Genomic DNA, 13349 nt, shown 5'->3' on the forward strand with positions numbered 1-13349 from the left:
TGCATAAACACTGTTTGAGGGACAAGAGATCTGGCTGGACTGAGGTCCAGCACCGAGGGCCTTCTGGCAGTTCCCTCACTGCGAGAAGCCAAGTTACAGGGAACCAGGCAGAGGGCCTTCTCGGTAGTGGCGCCCTCCCTGTGGAACGCCCTCCCACCAGATGTCAAAGAGAACAACAACTACCAGGCTTTTAGAAGACATCTGAAGGCAGCCCTGTTTAGGGAAGCTTTTAATGTTTGATGTATCACAGTATTTTAATATTCTTTTGGAAGCCGCCCAGAGTGGCTGGGGAAACCCAGCCAGATGGGCAGGGTATAAATAATAAATTATTATTATTATTATAAGGAGTCATGGACAACTGGGGGCGGGGCTAACCTTGCACAGGATCTCTGTGTTGTAGCAACAGAGAAATGCATCCTTGGAGCATGCCCTCTCTATTTTTCCCTCTTCCTCATTACGTCTAGGTAAATGCAATACACAATGCAACAGGGAATAATAAAAATTGCAATTATTATTATTATTATTATTATTATTATTATTATTATTATTATTATCATCATCATCTGCCCTTCATGCTAATATCTCAGGGAAGGTTACAACAATTTAAAATACAGTTTCAAAACATGCACTTAAAAAGAGGCATCAAGAGTATAATTATAATACAGTGGTACCTCGGGTTAAGAACTTAATTCATTCTGGAGGTCCGTTCTTAGTCTGAAATTGTTCTTAACCTGAGGAACCACTTTAGCTAATGGGGCCTCCTGCTGCCGCTGTGCCACTGCCACATGATTTCTGTTTTCATCCTGAAGCAAAGTTCTTAACCCGAGGTACTATTTCTGGGTTAGCAGGGTCTGTAACCTGAAGCGTCTGTAATCTGAGGTACCACTGTAGTAATAATAATAATAATAATAATAATAATAATAATAATAATTTATACCCTGCCCATCTGGCTGAGTTACCCCAGCCACTCTGGGCGGCTCCCAATCGAGTGTTAAAAACAATATAGCATTAAATATTAAAAACTTCCCTAAACAGGGCTGCCTTCAGATGTCTTTTAAAAATAAGATAGCTGCTTATTTCCTTGACAACTGATGGGAGGGCGTTCCACAGGGTGGGCGCAACTACTGAGAAGGCCCTCTGCCTGGTGAGAGGTGAGTGATGGGGACCAGCTCACATTTTGATGCGGAACTCCCCACTATGCAAACTTGATATGCAGCAATCCTTCCTTTCTGAAAGTTTGCACTGCAGTTCTTGAACCAAATGCTATGTGCAAAAAATAAATAAAATGTGCGTGTTAGGGGGAAGGGTGCATTGAAATGCATGCCTTAGTGAAAATAACATACAAAATGCAGTTACAGATAGGTAGCCGTGTTGGTCTGCCATAGTCAAAATAAAAAAATTCCTTCCAGTAGCACCTTAAAGACCAACTAAGTTAGTTCTTGGTATGAGCTTTCGTGTGCATGCACACTTCTTCAGATACACTGAAACAGAAGTTGCCAGATCCTTCTATATAGTGAGAAGGTGGGGAGGGGTGTTACTCAGAAGGGTGGTGGGAATGGGAGATTGGCAGATAGCTGAGATGAGCCTGTTGACGACTCTTAGCGACTGTAATAGGTCTTACAGGAAAAGGCAAGGGGTGAGAAGGTGAGAAATGGCTTAGTCATGTATAATGGGATAAGAATCCAATGTCTTTGTTCAAACCAGGTCTCTCCATGGTTTTAAGTTTGGTAATGAGTTGCAATTCAGCAGCTTCTCTTTCCAGACTATTTCTGAAATGCCAACAGTGTCCTTCAGCTCTCTATATTGGACAAACAGGCCAAACCTTACGCCAAAGAATAAACGGACATAAATCTGACATCAAGAATCACAAAACAGAGAAACCAGTAGGAGAACACTTCAATCTCCCAGGACATTCTATACAAGATCTCAAAGTAGCTGTTTTACTACAAAGGAGTCGTCAACAGGCTCATCTCAGCTATCTGCCAATCTCCCATTCCCACCACCCTTCTGAGTAATACCCCTCCCCACCTTCTCACTATATAGAAGGATCTGGCAACTTCTGTTTCAGTGTATCTGAAGAAGTGTGCATGCACACGAAAGCTCATACCAAGAACTAACTTAGTTGGTCTTTAAGGTGCTACTGGAAGGAATTTTTTTATACAAAATGCATTATGTTAAGGGAATTTGTTTGCAAAAAAAAAGTGCACAACCAGAGAAATTCACACTAACCCACTCATGAAGTTTGCAAAAGTGGCACAGAATCATGGGAGACTGAATTTGAAACTGGGGGAAAATAATGAGCAGCTGAAATTGACACATTTTTCCACCCCTGATCAATGGGAGCTGATGGCCTCTTTGAGCCCACGGGGCTTTAAAGGAGTTCTGTCTGTGGCTTGTGTTTGGGATGCTGACAAGGAGACAACGCCATCCTTGAGCAGAGAGACGTGACATCTTTCATGCTCACACACTGGTTCCCTCCCTCCAATTTGTATTCCTGGGAACTCTCTTGAAAAATTGGTTTGACTCCAATGTCTGCTTTCCCAGACACCAAACGTTCATCATGCAAAAGGCTCCAGGACCAAATAAGAAATTAGCAGTCCTGGGTCCTCTAACCTTGTGCAGGTCAGAGTCCCTCTGGCCACTCAGATTTTGCTGTTAACCTCTCTTAAGCAATGCTAAGCTGGCTGGAACATACCTGGGCATATTCAGCAGGTTGAAATGTATGATTTTGCTTCTGATTTTTGACATGGTTGGGCTTTTCAAACAAACGTGTCTGTCTGTTGTTTCTCTCCCAACAGGTGAACATGGTTATTGGTATTCTGGTATTTAACAAACTTGTATCGAAAGATGGAATAACAGATAAGAAACTGAAGGAGCGGGCAGGGTATGCCTTATATCAATAATTCCTCTAAGCAAAAAAGAATGAAACCGGAAATTAAACAGTCACACTTGATAACCAGGCAGGGGTGGAGGAACACAAAGGGGAGGATGATAATGCTAACCTCCTCCCTCACAAAAAAAGAAAGTAGGAATTAGCTACTAGAGCTTCTTTTCCCAATTGGGACAGAGATGGAAGGCAAAGGTTTTCACTTGAGTGTGGTTTACTAAAGGAGCATAAATGCAACAGAGAACTTCATGCAAAAAAAAAAAAAAAACAACAACATGAAAACAAGGATCCAATTGATGCTCGCCAAAGGAGACACTGGGTGGCTCATTGTACGTGAAACTAGTGCTGGGCTGAACTTTCCAAAGAACAATGTTAGGCCTGGATTTGGGGACTGGGCTGAGGGTGAAAAAGTAGGTTTTGCCATGGATGCGTGTCCGTTTTTTCTGGGGTGGAGCTTTCATGAGCTCATCAAAGGTTCCACTTAGGGCCGCCACCAATTTCTCCCCAAACCAACTCTCAGAATGGAGGCATGCTGGGAAGCGTACTAGGCGGGTTGTCAAATGCTGCTGGTGGTTGCTTGGATAGGACTCCAACCTATCTTTTACAGGTTTTATTGTGCAAACTATTTACGGTGCAGATCTACAAAGTTCATGTCCGTCTTAGTCACTTGCAGAATCCGGGAGTGGCCCCTTCCGGCTTCTCCCCCAACATAAAAGCTTTGGCACCCCAAGTCTCTTCCTCCCCTCCTTGCGTTTCACCCCTCTGCGCAAGCTGGGCGACGGAAGGGGCATGCGTCCCCCTCTCTTCGTTTGGCTGGCCCCTTCACTCTTTTCCTCACTGGAGGTGTGGCTTTTCTCACCGCTGGAAGAGGAACTGCTCCTCAGGAGTTTCGGAGGCTCTCTGTATCCCAACGGCCCCCCTGCCTCCCTCCCTGGTTCCGATAGCCAATGGGTCTCAAACCCTTAGTGAGTTAGGGACTTCCCCTGCATGTGAGAAGGGATGCGGGTGGCGCTGTGGGTTAAACCACAGAGCCTAGGACTTGCCAATCAGAAGGTCGGTAGTTCGAATCCCCGTGATGGGGTGAGCTCTCGTTGCTCGGTCCCTGCTCCTGCCAACCTAGCAGTTCAAAAGCACATCAAAGTGCAAGTAGATAAATAGGTACTGCTCTGGTGGGAAGGTAAACAGCGTTTCTGTGCGCTGCTCTGGTTTGCCAGAAGTGGCTTAGTCATGCTGGCCACATGACCCGGAAGCTGTACGCCCTCGGTCAGTAAAGTGAGATGAGCACTGCAACCCCAGAGTCAGCCACGACTGGACCTAATGGTCAGGGGTCTCTTTACCTTTACCTGCATGTGAAGACAGGCTCCGGTGGATTGAGCAGACGAGACCAAGAGTGGGTCTAAAGGTCAAGAAGGCAGTTTCTGCATGTACTGTAGAGGGAAGTGAGGGGCAGATGAGGTTCATCAACCTGGAAAGGTAGCCCATCTAGAAGAAAGAAGACTCTTCCTAAACCTCTGCTGTCTTGCAAGGTGCAAAAAACAATGCCATCCAAACCCATTTCTACTCGGAAGTAAGTCCTGTGGAATTCAGTTGTTCCCAGACTGCCTTGGGCTGATCTGGAGGAACCTGGCCTTCACCTAAGTCTAGTGGAGACAGCCCCAGATCACCCCATGATAGATTGGGCTGCCCAGAGCAATTGGCAGTGGACAGTTCATCTAGCAGGGAGAAAGAGAGGCTGGCAGCCCCAGTGTGAGGAGTAGAGAATTCAGTCCTAGAGGCTGCAGTGTGCTCCTTTGCAGTATCAAACCACACAGCCAGAAAATTGCTCGATTGGGAGTTATTGTCCTGTTGAAACATGACTGAGTCTTCCAATCAAGGCCTCCTCCAGCTGGTTATCGACTGTGTCAAATGTGTACTGAAAATGAAAACATCGAGGGAAATGTGGGCCTTTGCTTTTCCATACCTTTCCTTCCCCCTTCTTTTTTTCTGTTCATTTCTTTGCTTGCATGTGAAATGTTCTCTTTTAAAAAGTATGTTATCCACGTTGAATGGTTCTGCTGATCTTGTTACCTGTTTAGAACATGTTACCTGTTGAGAATGTGGAAATGCCTGGGAGAGCTGGATCAATTCAGGTCATCTAGCCAGCTAAGGTCAACCTGGGGGTTTTTGGAACTGTGTTGGAGAAGTGGCAACGCTGGGGGTGGTTATAGTAGATTTTGATGCATGTGACATGAGAAAACTTGAAAGTGGACATTCAAATTATTCCATGAAGCTCACAGTCCGCTGCCATTTGCTCCTCAGTAATGATAATTCAGTGGTATAGACTGCGTTTGAATATGGAGGTTCTGTATGTCGGTTTGCAAGCCCCCTCCATAGAGGCTGGCCCCTCTCACTGTGCTCGGAGCTTGCTCACCGGTAACCTCCTCTGGCTGATATCTCGGACAGACCAGGGAGATTTTGATAGGCGACATTTTCCCAAGCGTGGGTAAAATACACAACCCCTCTCCTGCTTCCGCAGGGGAAAGAAAATAAGTCAGAAATCTATTTACATGATGTTTATTTCTGACATTCCAGCACTACAGAAAAACACGTCCTTTCAGTTCAGTTCTTCTAGCAAGTCTGACAAACTTCCTGAACATGCGCACACAGAAGGTTTCATTTACACTCGTCACAAAGACTTATCCAGCCTGTGAACGTCCTGGGAAACTCTTCTTTCCCACAGATAGGCGCATCATGTGATGTCAACAATCTGGCTGTCTGCAGCGGTGATGTTTCCATATACTAACACTGTACAGCCATAATGGAGAAGTCATTTGGCTGAACTGATAAGATGATTCCATATTTATCAGTCGTATTGTTGCACTCCAGTGCTTCCAAGTGATGTAGGCAGTAAAATAAAATAAACATTAAAGCCAGATTTAAATTATCAGAAAATATATTTTAGAAGGAGCAAGCCCTCTCCATCCCACATAAGAGATGAGGAGGCCACTAACTACCCACAAAAAAGGTGATTCAGTTATATCCCTTTCAATTAAAATAAAGGGGTGTGTGGAGGAACCATTTATTTCCAGTCTCTCCCAAGAAGAGAGTAGCATTAATTGCTCTTTGAAACACATTTGCATTCCAGCAAGGAATACAATAAGTTAAATAAACTTTGTTGTTTGTTTGTTTGTTTAAGGCTTTCCAAACTGTTTCCCAACACATGTTTCCAAAGCCAAATACAACATAAATATAAAAAACGACATCTACCGAAAGAAAGAAGAGGTTTTTTAAAAAAATTATTTAATTCCATTTCTGAATCACTTCCTGTAAAATATCTCAAACCAATTTACGCAGATTAAAAACCATTCTGCACGAGAAGGGGGGGAGGACACTCCATACAGTGGTGCCCCGCAAGACGAATGCCTCGCAAGACGGAAAACTTGCTAGACGAAAGAGTTTTCCGTTTTGGAGGTGCTTCGCAAAACGAATCTCCTATGGGCTTGCTTCGCAAGACGAAAATGTCTTGCGAGTTCCTGCGGGGGTTTTTTCTCCCCCCCTTTTTTCTAAGCCGCTAAGCCGCTTATCAGCTGATCCGATAAGCCAATAAAACACTAAAAGCTGCTAGTAGCGCTAATCTGCTAATCCGTCAATGGCCTTGCTTCGCAAGACAAAAAAACCGCTAGACGAAGAGAATCACAGAATGGATTCTTTTCGTCTTGCGAGGCACCACTGTATATGCAAACAATTGAAAGCAATTTCATATGTAAAAAACACCCCAGCTCCAGGAGAAATACAAGATATAGAAATATGCATATCAATTTATGGAGAAAAGAAAGAAAGAAAGAAAGAAAGAAAGAAAGAAAGAAAGAAAGAAAGAAAGAAAGAAAGAAAGAAAGAAAGAAGGAAGGAAGGAAGGAAGGAAGGAAGGAAGGAAGGAAGGAAGGAAGGAAGGAAGGAAGCCATAGATCTGATTATTGCTGGATCAATGACATGTACTGAAGAAATGAACCTATGCTGCCAATTCTCATAGTAGACTAGTATAAAGTAAGCAGCACTTAGGAGGCACACAAAACACTACCAAACCATTCTACGTTCTAAATCTTATATTAATAATTCATTCATTTATAGTAAATGAATAAATGCTTAAGTCAAGAAAGAACTTAGCATATGAAGTGTAAGTATTGATTTTGGATTATTAATATAAGATTTAGAACGTAGAATGGTTTGTTAGCGTTTTGTGTGCTGCCTATGTGCTGCTTACTTTATACGGATCAATGACATGAGCTGCATACCTGGATCCAGTGTGGTGTAGTGGTTAAGAGCAATGGACTCGTAATCTGAGGAACCGGGTTCGCTTCCCCGCTCCTCCACATGCAACTGCTGGGTGACCTTGGGCTAGTCACACTTCTCTGAAGTCTCTCAGCCTCACTCACCTCACAGAGTGTTTGTTGTTGGGGAGGAAGGGAAAAGAGAATGTTAGCTGCTTTGAGACTCCTTAAGGGTAGTGATAAAGCGGGATATCAAATCCAAACTCTTCTTCTTCTTCTGGATGTCAGATGTCACTGCAATTTACCAAAAGGAAGAGTGGAAGGGGTGAGCCACGGAGAAGTCAGTGCGGTGCAGGTGGAACGGCAGAAACGTTGCATTGGTTCTGCTGCTGCAACCGCACCACACAGAACTTGCAGCCCCTCGCCTCCCTCTCAATAAGACACTCAACCTTAGAAAGTCAGGGGTACACACACACACACACACACCAGCCCTTCCAATCACTGCTGCAGCTGCCCTCTCAGAAATCTCCGACAAAAATCTCAGAAAGGGAGCAGAAATCTCAGAAAGGGAGCAGAACAGGGTAAAGACAAACAGTGACTTTTCTCAGCTATGCAAGCTACGCGGTAGAAATTATTATTATTATATATACTGTCCTATACCCAGTGGGACTCAGGGCTCAGGGCGGTTCACATAAAATCACAGAAATTGTGGGTAGCAGCGGGATATTCACAGCCCTGAGTCCCACTCTGTGGCTAGCCAGCCTTTTCCAACACAGTTCTATCTAACCCCAGTAGCTTTGACATGGTTCTTGACCTTTGGGGGGCGGGTGGGGTGGGAGTTGGGCTGTTGTTCGTGGCATTCCGCACCTGGAATGACATAGATGAGAGGTTTAATCCTTCCCTTTCCGTTATTTCGTTTATTTCTCTATCTCTCTCTCAAGCTATGGGTGTCGTCGGTTGGGATTTCCTTTTGATCTGTTAATTTCTTTATTTTTATCCCCCCCCCCTTTATGGGTTTAAATATTCCCACCCACCCACCACCCGTCCTCCTGTCCTTCCTTCCTCCCTTTTCTTTTTATTTTTTTGGTTTTGTTTGTGTTTTCACGAGCAAAGTGTTTTGTTTCGTTTCAGTCTTTTAATTTTAATTGCAGTCAGATGGCAGTGCCTCTTTACGGCATCACGCTCAAATGTTCCAAGTGTGGAGTTCTATCTTCTGCTGACGTTTCCGCCACAGCCACCAGTAACGCCATGTTAGTTCCTCTAATTTCAACTTCTTTTCTTTCTCCTTTTTTTGTAAAAAAAAATTATTATTTTCTATCCCCCTTGACCCTTTTGGTTAAGAGTCTCCTCCTTCTTGCTCTCTCTCTCTTTCTCTTTTCCTCACCCTGGTTTGATTTCTTATACCCGCCTGGCTCTTCTGTCTCCTTTATTCTCTCCTTGGACCATATTAGGAACCTAGGAAGCTCCTTTATACTGAATCAGTCCATCTATCTCAGGATCATCCCCACTGACTGGTAGTGGTTCTTCAGGGTTTTCAGTCAAGAGTGTCTCCCAGCCCTACCTGGGAATGCCAATGGCTATTGAACCTGCGACCTTCTGCATGCTCTACCACTGAGCTATGGACCTTCCCCAAAACTATAGAACCCCCCCCGCCTTTTAAAAAAAGAGGTGCACCAATTATCCAAGAGGAAGTGCCTGAATTACAAACAGCTCCTTAGAACCCGTTGAAGGCTTGGACTGATGGGTCTTCATCGATTTCAGTCAGGATAGAAACCCACAAACGTGGGGCCAACACCAAAGTAGCCTTGTTCCTTGTGTTCGATCCATCTGCCCACACCAACGTGGCAGCTGCATTTTCTACTAGTCGCAGTTTGGGAAGCATCCTCAAAAGCTGCAATATAGTAGTCCGTCAATGCAGTGGCTCCTGAATGGCCCATCAACCTCTGTGTCCAGAATTATCTCATCCTGCACAGCAAACTTGGGAAGCTATGTCAATATAGGCCTACTCAAGTTTGCATTGCAGGTCTTTTCAGGCCTTGCTGGTGCTTCATTACCTACTTAGATGTGAAGCTGGGAGCTTTCCTCAATTCATGTTCCTACCTCATTTACAGTGGCCCTCACAATGTCACTACAGCTTCCACCATCCCTGACAATTGGCCATGCTAGCTGAAGCTGAAGGGATTTGGAGTCCAGCAACATCGAGAGGGCCACAGTTCCCCATCCCTGTATTAGCACCTGGCTTGCAGAGATCTACTGCCCCTGATAATGGAAGCTCTATTTAGCTGTCAGAGCTAACAGTCACTGATTGGCATTGCTAGGCCTAATTGTAGAAATGGGGATGATATACCTGGACTGCAGCATCCATCACCCCTGACCATCGGTCCTGCTGGCCAGGACTGAAGGGGGTTGGAATCCAACAACTTGGGGTTGAGATAGGTGACCCATAGGGTGCTATGATTCTGTGATTGCAGTTTCCCCACCTGTGAATGATGCTGCAATGATGTTGCAGCCGTGAACTTTCAGTTCAGATTGAGGGGTGGCAGAAAACGAGTCTCCAATACTAAGGTTGATCTTCTGTAGGAACCGATTAATTTGCAGGTGCCGGGCTTATGACTTGTGGCAAGGAAGTGAAAATGACAGTTAAAAAATAGAAGGGAAACTCCATCAATTCCCCACTGCAACTGGTCAGCCCATTTCTTCAAAGCCCTTGCAGAAGTGATGCTGAAATGGACCTTTAATCCATCCTTGGATTGAAGGACCTTTATTCCACCCTTAGATTGAAGGCTGCCTTACAGCATCTTCTCCTCCCGTTGTCCTATTTGACAGAGAATTGTTCTCTGTGGCTGCCCCATAGTGTTCTCCTGCTGTCTTCCACATGCCATTCACATTCCAGTATCCTAAATTAAGCTTGTTAATTAATCTTGGCTTGCATCATTTCAGCATATGATGTTGGCAGTCTAAGGCAGCGATGGGCAGACTTTTGCCTTGTAAGAACTGCTTTATTTGTTTTTAGTTTTCCCAGCTAGAACCAGGTGCAAAATACTGTCTCAGGAGGGAAGGAATGTTTTATGTAAGAAGGGCAGGGAATTTATGCGCACATGCTCAACCCAGGACAAAAATCTGCTTCTGGGATTTCTCCCAAGTGTTTATTTGTTCCAGGATAGGAACCTTTCAGACATTCCTATCATTAGGCTCTTGGGGATCAAAAAGTCCTGCTGTTGTACTGCAAATGGCCAATATATCTATTAGTACTAATCAGTGCTTTTTTTCTGGGGGAACGTAGGGGGACGCATACCCCTAAACATTTTGTGAATCTAAGTTTGGTCTCACTGGGGGCAGTATTTCAATATGAGTAGGAAAATGAGAGTACCCCAAAACATTTATTTATGGGGGGGAAAGCACTGATACTAATTGTAGTATATACTTGTAGCAAAGTGGCTTCTAAAATTGCATAAGTATAACCATGCATATCAGTTTATCCTGATTGCCCTTCTGTTGGGGGGTGTAGAAGTTTAGTTCATTTTTCAATTAAAGGTGGACCACAGTTTCCAAAACAATACACAAGCCAAAATGTTTTATCCACCAAAATCTGTACTTCTCTGAATTTTCTATGCTGTTCTCCAGCCAAGGAATGTGTACCCCACAAAACTGCACACACTAAAGCAAAAGCATGCATAAAAATGTGTATAGTTGCGACAATAACATAGAAACATGCATTACGATAGGAGAAAATGCTTAACCAAAACATGCATGTTGGGCAAAATTAAAGACACAAAAGTTTGTATGAGGAGAAATTCAACCTAAAATACTAGTAATTTTTCCACAGGAGTTTCCCTTTCTTTGTTTTTAAAACAAATTGGGTGTGTAACTCAACTTAAAATTGGAACAATGTGAAACTGAGAAAAACCAGAATTGATCGATTTACCCAGCCCTATTTAGTGTAGGGGTGAAGCTATTTAGATGTTGCTATTGTTAGATGATAGGGGATCAAAAACCATTTACAATCTCCTGCAGATCACTCAGAGATCTGCAGGTAGATCCTAATCTACCTTCTGCCTACCCACATTCTAAAGACTGCTCCATTTTTTTGTGTGGATTTTTCCAAAAGAGTGCATTATAAAAATGTATGTAAATTGTATGCATTTTGTACACACTCTTCCCATAAATATGTATTTCTTCAATGCATTTTGATTCTTTTCAGTGCAGCCCCTCACACCAATAATGTGCATTTAGTATGCATTTTAGACATAACAGATGTATTTATGCATGTGCTTGGGGGGACTAAAACTGCAAAATAAAATCTGGGCAAGTGCCCTGGAAGTGGCCAGCTGTTGCAATCTGATCTGCAAGCAAATTTGGGGGTGTCAAATTGGGTCGGTCCACTGTCCAAATAGCAAATGATTTCCCACGTTATATCCAGAACAGTCATGTGTTTATTTTGCACACGGATACCAAGGCTAGGGTTAAAAATATACCATCATAAGGAGCCTTGATATTACTCCTCTAAGGAATTCATTCTAGCAATGTCAGTGAGCCTTATAATTACCACGGTTCACGATGCACATTTGGCACTCGTTTTGTGCCCCATTATTCAATGCAAATTACTATGTTTGCATGTATTTGCATATATCCGCTTCTGCTAATCGTGGCAGGGCGGAGAGGAGCAACTCTGAAAGCCTCTGAAAATGGCTGTACTAGCTGATCAGGAATAACTTTATGACAGTAAGAGCTGTTTGACAGTGGAACTCTCCTTCACTGGAGGTTTCTAAGAAGAGGTTGGTTTGGCCATCTATCATGGATGCTTTAGCTGAGATTCCTGCATTGCAGAGAGTTGGATGAGATGATCCCTTCCAACTCTATGATTCCAACTCTATGGTTTTAATGAAGGTGCTAGAGCAGTCTTCATCAACCTGGAGCCCTCTACCTGTTTGGACAGCAAAGCCCATCACAGAATTGTAGAGTTGGAAGGTACTCAAGGATCATCTAGTCCAACCCCATGAATGATAATAATAATTTATTATTTATACCCCGCCCATCTGGCTGGGTTTCCCCAGCCACTCTGGGCGGCTTCCAACAGAATATTAAAATACAATAACCTATTAAACATTAAAAGCTTCCCTAAACAGGGCTGCCTTCAGATGTCTTCTAAAAGTCTGGTAGTTGTTCTTCTCTTTGAAATCTGGTGGGAGGGTGTTCCACAGGGTGGGTGCCACTACCGAGAAGGCCCTCTGCCTGGTTCCCTGTAACCTCACTTCTCAGAGGGAGGGAACCGCCAGAAGGCCCTCGGCGCCGGACCTCTGTGTCCAGGCTGGATGATGGGGTTGGAGACGCTCCTTCAGGTCTACTGGGCCAAGGCTGTTTAGGGCTTTAAAGGTCAGCACCAACACTTTGAATTGTGCTCGGAAATCTACTGGGAGCCAGTGTAGGTCTTTCAAGACTGGTGTTATGTGGTCTTGGCGGCCTCTCCCAGTCACCAGTCTAGCTGCCGCATTCTGGATTAGTTGTAGTTTCCGGGTCACCTTCAAAGGTAGTCCCACGTAGAGTGCATGGCTGTAGTCCAAGCGGGAGATAACTAGAGCATGCACCACTCTGGCGAGACAGTCCACGGGCAGGTAGGGTCTCAGCCTGAGTACCAGATGGAGTTGGTAAACAGCTGCCCTGGACACAGAATTGACCTGAAATGCAGGAATTGCAGCTAAAGAATCCCTGACAGATGGCCACCCAACCCCTGCTTAAAACCCCCCAAGGAAGGAGTATCCACAACCTCCCAAGGGAGTCTGTCCCACTGTCAGACAGCTCTTGCTGTCAGGCAGTTATTCCTAATGTTTAGTCAGAATCTCCTTTCTGGTAATTTGAATCCATCAGTTCAGGTCCCACCCCCTGGAACAGCAGAACAGAAGCTCACTCCTGAGTTATGGTAGCTCAAAGCAGCTGGAGAAAGCCAAGTTGAAGATGGCTTTGCTAGGTATTAAGGGAGTGGGGCAAGGGATAGAAAAGAAGAGAGATTGAGGAGTAACTGTAGACATTTTTCTTGTGTTGGGCTTAAGAATAGGTTGAGATGGAGGGAAACCACCTGGAACAGAGGCCTGAAGTGCAGTTTTTGTGCTGTTCCATATCCCTCACCCAAATCTACCCCGGATGTCCTGCTGGCATCTTCTAACTCCTCACAGAGCTCCCATCCTATCCGAAATCTGCTGTGCTCTGCTCTCACAGAC

General features: G+C 44.3%; 1 protein-coding gene across 9 annotated transcripts in view; it reads left to right on the top strand.

The window, feature by feature from the left end:
- Positions 1-13349, top strand: part of ADGRB1 (adhesion G protein-coupled receptor B1) — a 385256-nt gene that overhangs the window by 338598 nt on the left and 33309 nt on the right. For 5 of the 9 annotated variants that reach the window (XM_081204321.1, XM_081204320.1, XM_081204319.1 and 2 more), the window contains exons 24-25: positions 2799-2884; positions 8286-8384. In XM_081204321.1, coding sequence (XP_081060447.1) covers positions 2799-2884; positions 8286-8384 — 185 coding nt within the window. The remainder of the gene's footprint in view (positions 1-2798; positions 2885-8285; positions 8385-13349) is intronic. The other 4 variants (XM_081204325.1, XM_081204324.1, XM_081204327.1 and 1 more) reach the window with 1 other exon arrangement.

The sequence above is a fragment of the Podarcis bocagei genome, assembly GCF_964188305.1.
Source record: "Podarcis bocagei genome assembly, chromosome: 8".
In the NCBI taxonomy this organism is placed as follows: domain Eukaryota; kingdom Metazoa; phylum Chordata; class Lepidosauria; order Squamata; family Lacertidae; genus Podarcis; species Podarcis bocagei.